Source organism: Seriola dumerili, unplaced genomic scaffold, assembly GCF_002260705.1.
Source record: "Seriola dumerili isolate Sdu_G_001 unplaced genomic scaffold, Sdu_1.0 BDQW01000068.1, whole genome shotgun sequence".
NCBI classification, from domain to species: Eukaryota; Metazoa; Chordata; class Actinopteri; order Carangiformes; family Carangidae; genus Seriola; species Seriola dumerili.
Genome location: NW_019174323.1, coordinates 2,146,851 through 2,163,458, shown reverse-complemented (window position 1 = coordinate 2,163,458; position 16,608 = coordinate 2,146,851). Strand labels below are relative to the sequence as shown.

Genomic DNA, 16,608 nt, shown 5'->3' with positions numbered 1-16,608 from the left:
GAAAGCAGAGAGGCACTGCATACACATACTCACACCTGTGTGAGCGGGAAAACTGGTTATGAAAACTGATAATTTCTCCATCATTTAAATAGACTCACTCACCAGAATATGTAAATATATGACAACTATGATACAGAAATCAATAATTACACCATTTGCATTCAATTTTTCATATAATTTCATCATGTAGCCTATATAGATTTATATAGATTCCTCACATGCCTTGACAAATTGTACATAGGTGTAGTCTTTTTGAGTCATTTCTTTTGTTTTGCGCTAAAATATCCCAAATTTTCTCCCTGCAGGAATAGATCGGATCGAGCCCAAGAACAGGAAACAGGAGGAGCAGGATGCCGTGATCTTCCAGCAGCGCCATCGCTGCGCCGAGCCAAGACAGGGCGTCTGTAAGGATGAAAATCTGTCACTCGATTAAGCTGTTTCTAAAAGACTCAGGAGAGTAGAGGAAACGCCGCCTCAACCAGAGTGATCGGACTCTGCGTCACGCTGCCTGCGGCTGCTCCGTCTTATCCTCCACCTCTGGACCTCCTGGCTCGGTTTGCTGTGCCGCGGCGCGCCTCATACATCGGCCGAGGAGTCTGGAGTCACTCGCTCCATGAACAGATTCAGGTAAAGAGAGAGGCTCAGTCAGTGGGGTTGTGTTCATTCCTTTATGTCCTTTGAGAGTCCTGAGGAGATTTTCTGCTAAGTCGACAGAGCCAGATGTACAAGAGCGAGCAAGTATCCTGTCTGTTAACAGCGATGATGATGATGAGGATGCTGATGAGGATGATGATGTATATTAGCTCTGTGCTGGGCGTCCATCCACCGACAACAGGAGGCTACAATCAGCACCGCAGCCCGCATCGCCGTGACACTGACCATCAAGAAGCTGCTATGAGCAGCACAGGAGGGGAGGGAGGGGGCGTCAGGGAGCCCCCGCTGTGGAAAGGCACACCAGAGGAGGAGGGGGGGAGGGAGGAGGGAGGAGGGGGTGGAGGATGATGATGATGAAGGTGGTGGTGATGGTAGAGAGGTGAAGGAGGGGGTGGGGTGAGGGGGTGGGGGGGGAGAAAATGTTCATGTTGTTGTTTTGTTTTTGTTGATAAAATGATATTTAGCTGAGGAGCTGGGTCTCTTCACATCCGTGAGCCTCGCTCCTGAAGGATCTGAGGACACAAGGAGAAATAAATCAGAGGAAAGATGAAGAAAGCTCTAAAGCTGAAGCTGAGTGTCGTCTGTTTTCACAGTCAGTTTGCTGAAGGTAGTTAAAAAGGACCAAACTAATGCGATCCAAGTAATTTATTCTGTCATTTATCAAGGAAAAATTACAAATATTTTCTGGCCCAAGCTTCTTAAATATGAGGCTTTACTCTTCTTCTCTTTTATATGACTGAAAGTCTTTGGGCTTCAACTCTTGATTATTAGTCCTGATGGCCATTTTCCACTATTTTATACACTAAACAATTCATTAATGATCAGATTAATCAACAAAGAGACGATTGTTACTTTCAGCGTCATTTGTGATTTTTCATGTTTTTCTTTTTATCAACAAATCCATTAACCAACAATGTGTTAGTCCGTCTCCCGGCACTCTCTGACTTCTCTACTCTGTCTGTGATCTCAGCTCTGAGCTCACAAAAAGAAAAAGGCTTAATTAATTTTCTTGAACAGATGGCCACTGTAGTTTTGGTGCAGTGGTTCCTAACATTTCTGCCTCACTGTCTGACCCCTCATCACATGTTGTTGTCAGAGGAGATGTAAGCAGCATGAGTTTCCCTTCACAGATTTGTTTATTTTAAAAACCTGAAGATGTAAAACTAACCAGTATTCTGTAAGATTAGACACAATTCAGAAAAAATAAAATTATTTGTTGTAGCTTTCCATCCTTCTCTATCCTCTTAATCATCACACAAGCCCTCACATTCATCCTGCGACCCCTTGAAGGGGTATCAACCCCCAGGTTGGGTCCTACTGTGGCTGGAGGACGGTGCATGTGGGACTGGGTCAGTGTGTAATAAGAAAAATACAAAGTACTGGCAGGCTTATCCTTTACAGCGGCTCACTCACCTTGGCCTTCTCGGTGGGCTCGATGACGATGCCATTGGTGGAGTTGTTGAGTTCCCGGGAAACTACACATAGAAACTCTGCCTGATCCTCGTTGCCATAGTTATATGAGGAGCCGATACTTATAAGCTGAGGATGTGCATAAGAAAAGTGCAAAAGACACAGCAAAGTTACCTCTATGGAAGAAAGAACGTTTCTTCAATTTTTCATGAATTTCAACATCCTCAAATCTTCATTCTGGACAACACAGCTACTTTTTTTGTTTTTAAGGAATAAATAACAGTAACAGCTGGTGACCACATGCACCAAAACACATCATATATACAAAAAAAAAGCTGTGATTCATTTTTAAATCTCATGAACTAATTATATTGAGTGCTAATTCACTGCATATTCAGACACATTTCAGTCAATAAAATTAAAATCAGACTCACAGTTGCTGTTTTTTGGTGATAAATGTCTCAGAATCTCATGGTAATATATTCTGGATGCTTTAGGCCTGTGTCCAAACCAAAACAACTAACGCAGAAACTGAAATATGACAACTGAAAAAAAAAAAGCTTCATTTTCTGCACCTGCTCGAACTTCCAACCGTCCGACATGGTCGAGACCATCTGTGTGAGTTCCTCCTCTTGGCACTGTAGTACTCGATACACATGCTTCACAGGGCCCTGAGGGACAGAGCGAGCGACACACACACACACACACACACACACACACACACACACACACACACACACACACAGATTGTCACTAAAACAACATCAATCATCTGCACACAAACACTTGAGCAAATAAAAAGCTATTTTTGGAGTATTTGTACTAGAAGAAAGTCTGATTTACAGATTTATCTGCCAACTCTATTCTCAGTCGTCTGACCTGTTTCTTTTTTTCTTTTTTTTTTTGGTCTGTTTTCTGTACCTGAGACGTCCGGTTCTCGTTGTCCCGTATCCTCTCTTTCACCAGCCGCACCAGTGACGCGATGTTGTAGAACTCGGCTTCCTCGAGAACCCCTGAAACACAAAACAAACAGATCATCAGACATCTCTGTTTGGTGAACTGATTTCCCTCTGCATGATGTTTGCAGCAGGGATCAAGACGTTTTACCTTCCTCGGCCAGATTTTTATCCATGATCAGTTTTCCGTGCCGAAGGTAATTCAGGATGGGGCCGAAGTATGTGGGGTCCCTGTCGATCAGGTAGGCTCCCGTCTCGTCCTGCAGGAACAGAAAAAGGAGAAGCATGACTTCATCACCACCAAAATCCAGTATGAGCCTGATCGCCTGAAAGAAGAAACTGTGTCACTTTGCTTTCACGCAAAGTCTCAAGTCAGACTTGAACGTTTTTAAATCTACGAAATACACTGATAATTTTATTAATGTCATTGTTGTTACTGGTTAACCTGCTGCTAACTCAGCCCATGTTGTGTTTGATTCATGTCTTCCTGCTGCTGCCGTATGTGTCAAAACATGGTTATAATCAGTATTTATTAGCTGTGTTTTGTTGCTTCATACCACTTGCACAAATAGTGGATATCGTACTATTGTACTGAAGTTTTGCTGTTTCCTCTTGCACCGTCATGATGATGCTCATGTTATTGCTGTAGCCGTCTTTATGGCGTCTTGTTGTGTCCTGTTCACAACATCTCACCAAAGGACTGCAGCTGAAAACCAGACAGCTGGCGAACACTGGCACATTTACAGAAACGCTGAATAATGTGTGTCACCCTTATAAATAAAAACCTTGGTGGTTTAATGACCAACTTTAAGTAAAGTCAGCAGACATGTCTGTCATCTGATTTGTTCAATCTCTCAAGTTTTGAAATTTGTATCTGCATAAAAAAATCTACTCTTGAGAATGAAAGAGTACAAGGTTTTCCTGTGATGAGTAGATGACGAATTAAACAAAATACCAACGCAATAAATATATGTTCTTTGCTATATAAAATAAAACCTCTGCTCTCTCTCCCCGAAGGTTAATGTTTTATATTATAAAAGGATATGCATTTTTCATGCCGTTAGCAGAGGTTTGTCTCTGGCCCACCACAGCTGCAAAACGCTGCAGGAAACAGCTGGGTGCTAATTGGAGCTGAAATGATATGTCAATTAATTGATTAGTTGATGGACAGAAACTTAATCGGCAACTATTTGATTATTGATGGATCGCTCAAGTCAAACATTTTCTGGTTCTATATTCTCCAGTGTGTAAATACACTGACTGTTGGTCAATGCCCGAAAGCATTATCATTTGGACTGAGGGGTAAAATATTTAAAATATTAGTCAATCACCAGTTATCATGGAGAAAACAGTGAAGTTCATCTTAAGGCTGGATTACCCGCTGCACAAGCAGAGCTACTGCCCAGGAGCAACAAACCCCCAAAAAACTTTTCATTAAATATCATATGGGCCTATATAATTGTGTTAATAGCATTTGTAAGAAATTTGCATCACTTAAATAGAATATCAAGTAATCAAGTAATCGTATGTAAAAATAACTGTGTATAATAATCAACTGTTTGGTAGAAAAAGGTCATTATTTTCGAAGCCAAAGTTAAAATTTCTAATTGTATTTTGTTGTTGTTTTTTGACTGACCAACAGCCAATAACCCAAAGATGATGAGTCTACTGTCATCAAAAACTGGGAAAATTGCAAATATTCACATGAAGCTGGTACTACCAGTTTGGACGTTTTGTGGACATTTGCTGACACTTGCATGAGTTAAATTATTGACCAAAATTATTGTTGTCGAAAATTAATCGCTCAGCTAATCAATACTGCTCTAAGTAGCCTACAAGTTGGTTTCTTCCATGTTAAAATCCTAACATAAATTTAGTATGCGGCTATTTTCTTGTTTTTATGAATCTATATAACGATTAAAACCACAAACATAGACATTATTGTGACTGTTACGAGTACATGGACTCACTTTGTCAGAGTCCAGGTCTGGGTCTTCTTGACACAGTCGGAACAGGAAGGATTTGGGGTCCCTGCACAGTGTCTGTTTGGTCGTGATGAAGTAGGTCCCACCGACGTTAAGCCGGACCCAGCGTGAGCCCGGCTTGTCCACCGGTTCGGACGGGGAGCTGGGGTTGCTCTTCACCGGGAACCCGAACACCGACCTTCCTCCTCCTCCGCTGCCGCCGCTCGACACCCCGCCGGGACTAAGCTGGCTGCTCCGCGGAGGAACCATGAGAGTGGGCGAAGCCAGGCGCACGGAGCCGCGCACATCACGGTGCTCGGGCTGTTCTATGGTGCCAGTACCGCTCGGTTCCACAACATGCAGTTCAGCCATGTTTTTTCTTCGCCTATAAAACACTCACAGCAGCCGCACGATTAGCTAACGACACACTGCGGGGAAACAGCCTCTCTCCACCGAGTTGTAAACACAGCGAGCTTATTTTTCTCCGACGGGGAGGCTGGCATCAGGGCGTTGCTGCTCACACTCGACCGCCTCTGCCCCCAACACCAAAGATTAAGACACAAATATGACTTTCAGAGGCCGAACGATGTTAGCAGCATCGCGTTTAATGGTTTCTTCACAGGATAAATTGGTCATTCTTGTCTATTCAAACGTTAATCACAGAAAGGCAATCCTTCCGGGTTGTAACGTGATTATTGTTTACTTCCGCCATGTCATGGTTTTTCAAAATAAAAGCTTTTCAAGTAACTGCAAAATTAGCTACGATTGCTGCAAAAGCAATTAGAGGGATTTTAAACACTTGTTTCTAAAACTGGGATTTATTTTGCATGTCATGTAGGCTATGCAGCATCTCTTCATGGGAGTACTTACTGCATGTGTAGCTACATGATTCAGGTGACAGATGTTTTATGTCAGCTATGGAGTCACTAACAAATACATCTTCCCCTGATTCTTCACGATGTTCAAGATGTTTTTGTGTTTGTCTGTCATAAATCTCAACAAAATAAAATAACAGACACAATGTAAATATTTGGTTCTACAGGTGAATTAGATTTCTAGTGTGCCAGTGTGTCAAGCAATCCAGCGGAAAAACCACAAGGACCACAAAGTATCTGTAATGACCTTTAAGCAACTGTTCAGCTGCTTTTACTGTAATACAATGGTATAGCTTGTTCTCAGAGTGGAGTAGTGCTCACTCAGCAAACATCCTGTGGTTATGAAGGAGGTGAGTGTAGCGATATGGATTAAGGAGACCATGGAGCCAAGAGCTGAAGACTGAGACTGAGACTGAGAATTCATTTTAATTCAGAGAAAATTCTTGAAAAACTGGTTATTTGCTCTACTAATCAGTGTGTAAGTGAAATGATTGAAATACATGTATAGTGTTCTTGTTGGATGCTGGGAAACATCTAGAGAAAAGACAGGAGAGGAGGATAATAGGTTTCAGATGGTGGGTGAAAAGAAAAAGATTTACTGAATGTATAAATTTGTAACTGAAGGTTAATGTTCAGTTAATCAGTTAATTGTTTAGTCTATAAAATGCCAGTTTTTACAAGTCCAAGATGACGTCTTTAAATGTCTCAATTTGTCTGAGTAACAGTTCAAAACTGAAAGATATTAAATTTACAATGAAATAAAAAATCTTTTTTCGAATGATTATTTGAATTTACATGTGACCAGCATGCTGGAGGTTGTTTCCTTGTGGGCATAAAGCTGGTATACTGTTAACATACAATGTAAAGGTGAGGGACAATGAACTGGCATGACAGCTGAATAAAACTAATCTAATTTATTCAATTAATTTTACTTTGGTTGTTGCAAATGAAATAGGAAATCTGACCATATTTGATTTTTTTTTTATCATAAAGCACTCTGAGCTACATCTCTTGTATGAAAAGTGCCCTATAAATAAAGATTATTGTTGTTGTTGTTGTTGTTGTTGTTAAAACTTTGAAGTGAAATTACAGCTGTAGAAGAGACGAGCCAGTCGGTGATATTGTAGCGTCATATTTAACCTGTGGGGGCGGTGTTGCGCCGTTACTGCGTAGACTACAGTAATAGAAGAAGAAGAATTTAACCAGCGGTGGGCGCGTTACTGCTGCTGCTACTGCTCGCTGTTGTTTTGTTGTGGACACGGCTGACAGGTACAGTACTAAGAGCTGGGCTGTAATCAAGGTTTCGTTTGCTGACTTACATTATTGTTGCCCTTTAACGAACGGTATGTGTCATTCAGCGTAAGCTAGCTCGCAGTTAGCATCCTCCAGGCTAGTTCATTTTAATGGAACTGGCTGTTCAGCTAGTTAGCCTGCTGCTACTGTTAGCATGGAATAACGTCACCTGCATCACTATGACCTGGTGAGAGAGGATGGTACATGCATGTCAGCTTTGAAATCGCCTTTTGAGACAATTTCTGAATTAGATAAGCTATTGACGAGGTCTGTAAGTATGAGCCAGTCCACTAATATTGATGTGAACTGTAATGGGGGTTAGCTAACCTCTTTTAACACAGTGTACCTGGAAAGTCTTCAAAAGCACCTGGTTCTTAATAGAAACCCTGTAATAAAATGTGTTGTCGTTTCAGCTGCCTGAGCCATGAGTGAGTTCAGGATCCACCACGATGTGAACGAGTTGCTCAGCCTGCTTCATGTCAGAGGAGGCGATGGAGCAGAGGGCTACATTGACTTACTGCAGAAACACAGGACTCCCTATGTCACCACTACAGTCTCTGCTCACAGTGCCAAGGTGGGAAAAACACACGTAACAATGCTTTAATGCATGACAAAATTAACCATAATGTCCCGAGATGTCCTGGTAGGAACTGCCTCTTTTAATAGAAATGTATTATTGTGTAGGTTGTTAATTATTCCTTGAAAAGAGTTGGAACCCTGAGAAAGTCATACATAGATAGCAACATGTGCGTGTTTCCCATCATTCAAATATAAATAAGCCAGTAATGTATAAGAAGCAGAACAGTGACAGACTTTAAATCAGGTTTGAGTAGCATATTACTGTGAAAATGATTTGTCACACCTCTTGTATTTCTTACTGTGTATATTGGCTTCATATTGACTGTTCTGTCTTTTTCAGGTCAAATTAGCAGAGTTCTCTAAAACCCCTGAGGACTTCTTGAGGAAGTACGAGGAGCTGAAGTCCAAAAATGTTCGCAACCTCGACCCTTTGGTCTATCTGCTCTCCAAACTGTGTGAGGATAAAGAGGTAATAAATCCTTTACAAGCTGATCATTTATGGTTTTGTTTGTTTTTACTTAATAATCAGATTAATCTGTTTCACCAATTGGTTTCACGAATTTGAAGTTATTATGATGCAAAGAACGATTGCTGTGCTTTCATATGACTGTCTTGCATTTCTTAACAATGGGAGTCATGTTAACAGACAAGTGAAAGATACCAGAAATGTATTCATTGATATCAGACCCATAGATTTCTTCCAGGTTAAATAAAGTTGAATGATAAACTGAACCATAGTAGTCAATTCTCACTCTATCTCACATCACATCTTTGTTGTGACACTTTCGTAGACACTGCAGTTTCTGCAGCAGAATGCCAAAGAGAGGTCAGAGTCATCCGCAAACACAACTTCAACCACAACCACCAGTTACACTCTGCCTCAGACCAGCACCAAGATGTCCATGCAGGAACTGGATGAGCTGCGGAAGAAGCTCGGCAACGTGACGGCCAGCTCCAACGCTCCTCTGGTGAGCTGCAGCATACGCAGATCCATTGTGTCTGAAGGTTAGGTTGGCCCATCAAACGCTGGAGGATGTGACTTGAAAGAAACAAATAGATAGATAGAAAAAAAGAGAGGAGGATCTGATGAATCCAAGTCCAGTATTCCTTTTCATTTATCTCTGTTTTTTGTCTCCACCAGCTCCTGAGGGAATTATCTGGCTCTTTAGCTGTTCTCTGCTGCTGAGCAGGGAGTGTGCAGAGGCTTTTTAGAGCTTTTTCCTCTGAAAATAGCTGCTGCTTCAGTTGAAAATGATGCTATCAGAGCAGTGAGAGTGAAGCAGAACAGTAAAGTGGTGGTCCAGACAGATAAATACTGTTGATAGACGTTATGAAGCTCTGTAAAGCTGAGGGGAAATGCAGATTCAGAATGGATTTAAAGACTTTCACCCTGTAGTGGAACCAGTCAGTGCATCAGACGCTGCTTGTAATTCACTGGTCTCTCTCTGTGATCACAGCCTGCTGAAGTCACACGGAAGATGCTGAGGGACAAACACAACAAGAAGAACCCCACCCAGCCCAACCCGGTGTTTCCTAACTGGGTGTACGACCGTCCTGCTCTCCTCGGAGACTTCATCACCAGCCCCACCCCTCCAGGAGATCCACCTGTGGCCATCGGTAAGTCATTTAAAAACTTCATATTCATCTCTGCTGTAGCTCAGTGTATTCCATTATTATTCCAGAAAATGATGTGTTTGTTGTTGTTGTCAGGTACGATGCCCATGGCCACTCAGGAGCAAGCTCTGGTGGAGGATCTGCTGTTTGTCCTGATTGGGGTTGATGGGCGAGACATCACCGCTCAGCCTGTGCTGGGGAGGCAGAACCGCTCCTTCATTGTTGATTCAACACTGGACATGTCTATCAAAGAGCTGGTCAACAGAATATTACCAGTCGCATCGTATTACTCCACTATAACACGGTGAGTGTGCTGACATACCTGACATATCCGACTGTCACAGATGAAGAAGTGTTAAATGGTGGCGTTGTATTTGTCCGTCAGTTTCATTGAAGAGAAGTCGTCCTTTGAGTACGGCCAGGTGAACCACGCCCTGACGGCGGCGATGAGGACCCTGATGAAGGAGTATCTGATCCTGGTCACTCAGCTGGAGCACCTGCAGCGGCAGGGCCTGCTGTCCCTGCAGAAGCTCTGGTTCTACATCCAGCCCACCATGAGGACCATGGAGATACTGGCGTCTATCGGTACGAGTCTGAACATGAGCACTGGCATCAAACTGTCTCCTCACTACTGAAGTTTGTTTGGAACTAACTCCTCCACAGCAACAACAGTTATTGTAGCTTTCAGCCTTGTGTGAAATGAAACTGCTGCTATCATGAACAGTACGCTGAGACAAATCCCCACTGAAAATGTCTCAGTCCAATGTAGGTTTGAAAGAAATAAAATTAAAAATTATTATTATTATTACTGTATTATTATTGTTAGAAATAATTATAGCAGATATTAACTTTTCCGTGTGGAAAGGAAGAAATACTACCTCCTTTTGTTCCACATCACCTTTTTTAAACCAAAATATTTTTTATGAGCAGATTCGACTTTTCTTGTGTCCTCAGGAAACACTTTTTTGTAGGTTATTTATAAGATGAAACACACCTTTTTTGATGATAAATTAATTAATTAAACATGTCTGACAAGCCTGACCTGTTTTGCACTTACATTTATATATAAACCGATTCACAAATGCATGTTAATATTGGCTGTTGGTTTGGAAAACATGTATTTAGTCCGTATTGGTGCATCCCTTCAGTTTGACAGTTGTCCTTGAACACAGCATCTTCTCCACGTGAACAGCAGCTGCTCATTTTAGCCACCAGAGGGCGCTCTGGGCTAGGTTAAACAGATAAATACAGAACTGTCAAATGTGCTCACATGTTGATATTTACTGCAGCTGTTGTACTTCATCTCTAAATTAACAAAATAAAACAACATTTTTAATGTGGGAAGATTCTTTACAGTTTATTCCACACTTGACATTTAGTGCTCAATGTTTCAAACACAGATGCAGATGTAGTCACTTGGTTACACCTCTTTAAATAGTGCTTCTTTTCTACTGTTTTTTTTTTTTTTTTTTTGCAGCGTCCTCAGTGGACAAAGGAGAGTGTATGGGTGGGTCAACACTGAGTCTTCTCCACGACCGAACCTTCAACTACACCGGCGACAGCCAGGCTCAGGAGCTGTGCCTCTACCTCACTAAAGCAGCCAGCGTCCCTTACTTTGAAATTCTGGAGAAGTGGATCTACAGAGGCATCATCAAGGATCCATACAGGTGCAGCTGCTCTCACAATAGAGACTGATGTTTGAAATATCAGTCAGGACTTACACACTTATACCACTGCATCTGCTTTGTGTTTTAAGTTTATTTTGATATCTGTCTCGCCCATATTTTTGTACTCACAGTGAGTTCATGGTGGAGGAGCACGAGCTGCAGAAAGAGAAGATCCAGGAGGACTATAACGACAAGTACTGGGATCAGAGATACACCATCGTGCAGCATCGCATTCCCTCCTTTCTACAGAAAATGGCAGACAAAATATTAAGCACAGGTAAACAACAAAACACGTGGACAACATTTAAGGGCCTTTTTAGAAGATCAAATTTTTTCTGATAAATGTTGTAGGAAAATACCTCAATGTGGTGCGGGAATGCGGCCGTGATGTGACGTGTCCTGATGCAAAGGAGGTCCTGTACACGCTGAAGGAGAGGGCCTATGTGGAGCAGATAGAGAAAGCTTACTACTATGCCAGCAAGGTCCTGCTGGACTTCCTCATGGAGGAGAAGGAGCTGGTTTCACGCCTGAGGTAAACAGTTAATGCTGTTTGCTTTTTTAACAGAAAGAGGTTGAGTCCTATATGGAAGCATCTGCATTTGTTATGCTTCTCAAATTAGTTATAATAATAATAATAATAATAACATGTATTAATCTCATATTCATCCATGACGCTAAAACTATATGTCCCTGTGCTGTTTAAAATCAGATCCATCAAGCATTACTTCTTGATGGACAAAGGTGATTTCTTCGTGCACTTCATGGACCTGACGGAGGAAGAGCTGAAGAAGCCGGTGGACGACATCGTCCCTCCCAGACTAGAAGCTCTCCTGGAGCTGGCTCTGAGGATGAGCACGGCCAACACGGACCCCTTCAAAGACGACCTCAAGGTGAGTGGAAATCAGATTATATAGTAGTTCTTCTTACATTGAAGTTTACTGATCAGAGTTGGAACATACAATATGAATACAAATATGAATCTGTGGTCCATCCGCTGGTCATAAGGATGGTTTTTCTGACAGATAGATACAAACAATAAAAAAAAAGCTAACGACGCAAGTTAGTGTTTTTCCGATCTGTTCTATTTTTACAATGTACAATAGTTGTATTAAAGCTGCTATAATCAACATTTTTATAATGATTTCTGATAAAATGATGACTTGTATTTGAAAGCAGGAACATCTTTCAGCTCACTGTTTTAGTTTCCTGGATGCAACTTTACTGATTTAGTTCACTTGTGTAAATACTTTTGGTTATTTAGTGGTTACCAATCTGGGGGGTGTAAACCCCCACAAGGGTTTGGAAGATATTGTGAGTGACTGGATAATTTAACCCACTCAGACCTCTGAGAAATATTAAAATAAAGTGAGAAAACTGTTTCCTCTTTGGTTGATGTGCTCAAAATTTTTTGTTGTAAGGCACAAGCCAAAAAAGTTGGGAACAGCTGATGAAGGTGATCCCTCTCTATGTTCTGGATTGAAATATAATAAATGACCTTCATGTACTTAGTCCTGCTTGGGACAAAATTCTCATATTGGTCATGATTGTGAATTTATTTTTCTCGCAGGCTCAGGGGGAATTTTTTTAGAATCAGGTCAAGTTTATTTTTAAAGCCTGATACATTTCTCAAAAATGTAAGACATGAAGATAAAAGTGGAATAAATCTCCACTAAGAAAATTTGAAGTGACATGGCAGTACAGAGAAAACAAAAACTCCAGTATTGTAAAGTGCAGTAGTCTTCCTCACAGGCTTATCTCATGCTCTATTAGTCATGCGATTTCACACGAATTAATGATTGAACTTCCTGTGCTCTTTTCACAGATTGACTTAATGCCTCATGATGTCATCACTCAGCTGCTGCGGGTGTTGGCCATCGAAACCAAACAGGAAAAGGCCATCATCAACGCCGACTCGACGGACGTGGCCCTCAGCGGGCTGGAGGCCTTCTCCTTCGACTACATCGTCAAGTGGCCGCTCTCGCTCATCATCAACAGGTTCACAGCTAAAGAAATTAATCACATCAATTGAAAAAATAATCAGGAGATTAATCGATAATGTAAATGAGGGTTAATGTTTTGAAAGTTTTGAAAACAAGACGACAAAAAAAACATTTGATCCCATCTTCTAGGAATTATATTTATACCTTTTGTGTCTGTAATCTAATCCCTAATGTTTGATTTTTCCTATTAGATGTGTCGGATTTATCATTTATATGAGCTTATGTATATTTAGCTTTATTATAAAACCATAGTATTCATTGTAAACTTTTCACACTGACATTACAGTGTGTAAGTGAATCAAACATGATAAAAATCTGACAGGATAAATGATTTTATGGACGTTAAAAAGCTGGGACTGTGAGAAGACTGTAAAGTACAAACAGAAAACAGAAATATAAGAATCTTCAACAGACTGCACGCATAATTATAATTTCTCAGGCTTAAGATTTGTTAAGTAGCTGATTTTAGAGTTTTTGGAAACAATGGAGCTCTATGGCTCAGAGGAAAATGATATATCAGTTTTGGATACATAGATGATAATTATTAGTGGCAGACATTCATTATTGGTTCTGGTATTTTCATGATTTGTTGACAATAAGAAAAAGGTATAATATTGCCAGCCTTGTGATTTGTGTAATCAATCATTGCATTGTATTGATTTTTACCAGGAAAGCACTGACAAGGTACCAGATGTTATTCAGACACATGTTTTATTGTAAACATGTGGAGAGGCTGCTGTGCAACGTGTGGATCAGCAACAAGGATTTCAGGCAGTACTCTTTACATTCTGCTAAATGGTGAGCTGACGATTTAATGTGAGTTAATGTAAAAAAAAAAAAAAAAGAAGAAGAAACTCAGCCAGGAGAGCGTCGCCTCACACACTCTGTTTAAATGACCGGTTCACAGGTTTGCTGCTGCCTTTGCCCTCCGCCAGCGCATGCTGAACTTTGTGCAGAACATACAGTACTACATGATGTTTGAGGTGATGGAGCCCACCTGGCACATCATGGAGACCAACCTGAAAACAGTGAGTGTGAACAGTGATCGCTGCCCTGTCCCGATCGCTCTGCACTGTTTTTGTTCGAGCACAAGCCAGCTGACTGTTGATGTGTTTGTGTTGCTGCGCTCATGTGAGATGTTTTTCACGGTTTGATGATGAGACATTGAGGAAGAGACACACAGGTCTCAGTTGTGCTGACCCTCTCTCTCCTCCCCCAGGCATCAAACATCGATGATGTGCTGTGTCATCACACGAGCTTCCTGGACAACTGCCTGAAGGACTGCATGCTGACCAACCCCGAGCTTCTCAGGATCTTCTCTAAACTCATGTCTGTCTGTGTCATGTTCACAAACTGCATGCAGGTTTGTTTTCACGATGACTACCACAAAATGGTTTCTGTAAAACAACCAAAACTGGACTTGTGACATCTGTATTTTTTAGCTATGCAACATCGAGGTTCAGCAGATTCCAGATACTTGTACTAAGATGTTTTTTTCTTGGCTGTTGTAGCGGTTCACTCAGAGCATGAGGTTAGAGCGCCTCTCTCTGGAGCAAGGAACCATGGATGGTCCTCCCACTCAGAGCGAACACGCTGAGGAGGCAGAGAAGAAGAGGCTAACCACAAAGGTATTTCAAAACAATCACTGCCATGACCTTCTCCCCTCAAATAAACTGATATTTGAACAAGAATGCCGTGTACTGTAGGAAATGTTCAGAGTTCCAGAAATGTTCATATGTTATGAAAGGTGAGCACTTAATTCAAAACCAGAAAGTATTTCAACTATTGAACAACTGGCACAGGAGAACAAGAGCACTGCAGGTTTGGGGTCTACCATGTCTAACATTATATGTTTGTGTTCTTTTGCTCCTTCAGTTTTTAGCTGAGCATGCGGACACCCTCCAGTCAGACGCAGGCTTTGAAGCCACCATCAGCAAGTTTGACAGTAACTTCAGCATGTTGCTGCTGGACCTGCTGGACAAGCTGAGCATCTACAGCACCAACGACTGTGAACACAGCATGATCAGCATCATCTACAGGTAAAACCATGGGACCAAAGAGAGGTTTTTGTTGCCTGTATTAACCTGTACAACTACGTTACTTTATGTTACTACAACTAGAGCCGGCCCCAGCTGATCATAAGGATGGGTATCAGGCTGATCCGGGTATATTTTAATGGATCACTGTGAAGGTGAAAAATAATTTGGGGGCACCGGTGACTGAAAGTTCAGACTGTGAGGTTTGCAAAACACACTGACAATGATCTGATGCTGATGTTATTATCGTATCAGTTGTCACTAATTTAAGATAATTCTTCGAGTAATTCTTCGAGTTGATTCTTGTATGTGGTCGGATGTAAGTGGTTTCTGTACTCAGCCAAAGATGTGTTCTGAGGGAAAACCCTCCACTCTGTAACACCGCTGTGCAAGCAGAGTGGACAGAGACTCTAGCTGATCACATCAATAATTTAAGATAATCTACTTGATAGTTTTGAACTATAGCCTTTAGTATTTGGATCAAGTAGCTCGTGAAAACTAGGAAAGGTCATATTAACTGGCTGCATCCGTTATTTCAATGTGCTAGTAACATATTTAATCATCATTTAGGCAAATGGAAGTATCAGATTGGACTCTGTATCAGCAGATACCTAATATTGAAGGACTAGGATTGAAATCGGGGCTCAAAAACACTTGATCAGGACATCCTTAACTTAAACCATGTTCCAAAGCTTTAGATACAAATTCATTGTTTTTCATTGCTTTGTGTCCGTAATAATTTTTCTAATTTGAATAAAAAATAATGTTAATATCTTTGTAAATTAGTCTGATAATTTGGTAACTCAGCTCTTGTAATTTCACAGGCTGGATTTCAATGGATTCTACACTGAGCGTCTGGAGAGGATGGCCATAGAGCGCAGTCAGAAAGCAGCAGCGTAGCGTGTCATGCCTTCGTGTGTTTTAACGATCACCCAGCAATAAAGACGTCCTTTCCTCATGCCTGTCCATCAGTCCTACGCCAACCGCCCAGATACTTACCATAGAAACATCAGCTGTTGATTCACAGAGCTGATACTTCAGTGTGTATATATTATATACTGTATGAAATGTAGAGTTAAACGTCTTCGTCTCTGCGGCATCATTTCAATGCTTCACATGTAAATTTTAAGAACTGTGGAACTCATATGTTTCTTCTGCTCTGAACATGTAAGTCATGTCACTCCCTATGGGTAACTTATTGTACCTGTACAGTGAAAATGTATGTTTATATTGCACTTCATTAAAACAAAACTTTACTGAATGAATTTTGGCTCTTGACCTCTGCATTTGACTGCTGGCCATGTACCTCCAAGTTCTTCCTTGTACAAACCACAATGCAAAAAAGAAACTAAATAAATTGATGTAGACTTTGAATTTTAACTTAAATTATGTCTTTTCAGTGTTTAAGGTGATTATATTATTATTTAGTAATGCGCTTAATCGTTGTCATTTCTCACTGACAGGAAATCCACGTCAAGTTAACCAGAGACATACCGGAAATGTAAAGAGACCGACTTCAAAATAAAAGCGTGGGACCGTTGTCAAAATGCAGTACAAGTA

At 41.1% G+C, this 16,608-nt stretch overlaps 2 protein-coding genes across 3 annotated transcripts; one reads left to right on the top strand and one right to left on the bottom strand.

The window, feature by feature from the left end:
- Positions 1 to 1,075: 1,075 nt before the first annotated feature.
- On the bottom strand, positions 1,076 to 5,966 carry kctd2 (potassium channel tetramerization domain containing 2). The gene is made up of 6 exons (XM_022742665.1): positions 4,991 to 5,966; positions 3,172 to 3,280; positions 2,986 to 3,077; positions 2,640 to 2,735; positions 2,068 to 2,193; positions 1,076 to 1,166 (listed from the first exon to the last, which is right to left on the bottom strand). Exons 1-6 carry the CDS (start codon positions 5,354 to 5,356, stop codon positions 1,137 to 1,139), a joined length of 819 nt encoding a protein of 272 aa, XP_022598386.1. The 5' UTR covers positions 5,357 to 5,966; the 3' UTR covers positions 1,076 to 1,136.
- Positions 5,967 to 7,085: 1,119 nt separating this feature from the next.
- tubgcp2 (tubulin gamma complex associated protein 2) lies at positions 7,086 to 16,304 on the top strand. 2 transcript variants are annotated; one of them, XM_022742923.1, is made up of 18 exons: positions 7,086 to 7,128; positions 7,566 to 7,726; positions 8,072 to 8,200; positions 8,523 to 8,699; positions 9,189 to 9,348; positions 9,442 to 9,649; positions 9,731 to 9,930; positions 10,823 to 11,012; positions 11,144 to 11,289; positions 11,364 to 11,544; positions 11,722 to 11,902; positions 12,835 to 13,007; positions 13,682 to 13,810; positions 13,920 to 14,040; positions 14,232 to 14,375; positions 14,524 to 14,640; positions 14,888 to 15,051; positions 15,873 to 16,304. In XM_022742923.1, exons 2-18 carry the CDS (start codon positions 7,577 to 7,579, stop codon positions 15,946 to 15,948), a joined length of 2,646 nt encoding a protein of 881 aa, XP_022598644.1. In that variant the 5' UTR covers positions 7,086 to 7,128; positions 7,566 to 7,576; the 3' UTR covers positions 15,949 to 16,304. The 2 variants fall into 2 exon arrangements, with proteins under 2 accessions (XP_022598644.1, XP_022598643.1); XM_022742922.1 differs by having other exon boundaries at positions 9,189 to 9,649.
- Positions 16,305 to 16,608: the final 304 nt, after the last annotated feature.

Excerpts from the sequence above, each read along its gene's own strand:
- tubgcp2 (XM_022742922.1), top strand. The coding sequence starts at position 7,577 with ATGAGTGAGTTCAGGATCCACCACGATGTGAACGAGTTGCTCAGCCTG. Across the intron at positions 8,700-9,188 it reads CCAGCTCCAACGCTCCTCTG|CCTGCTGAAGTCACACGGAA; the intron begins GTGAGCTGCAGC and ends CTGTGATCACAG. Across the intron at positions 13,811-13,919 it reads TCTTTACATTCTGCTAAATG|GTTTGCTGCTGCCTTTGCCC; the intron begins GTGAGCTGACGA and ends ACCGGTTCACAG.
- kctd2 (XM_022742665.1), bottom strand. The coding sequence starts at position 5,356 with ATGGCTGAACTGCATGTTGTGGAACCGAGCGGTACTGGCACCATAGAA. Across the intron at positions 3,078-3,171 it reads TAAAAATCTGGCCGAGGAAG|GGGTTCTCGAGGAAGCCGAG; the intron begins GTAAAACGTCTT and ends TTTGTGTTTCAG. Across the intron at positions 2,194-2,639 it reads ACGGTTGGAAGTTCGAGCAG|CTTATAAGTATCGGCTCCTC; the intron begins GTGCAGAAAATG and ends GCACATCCTCAG.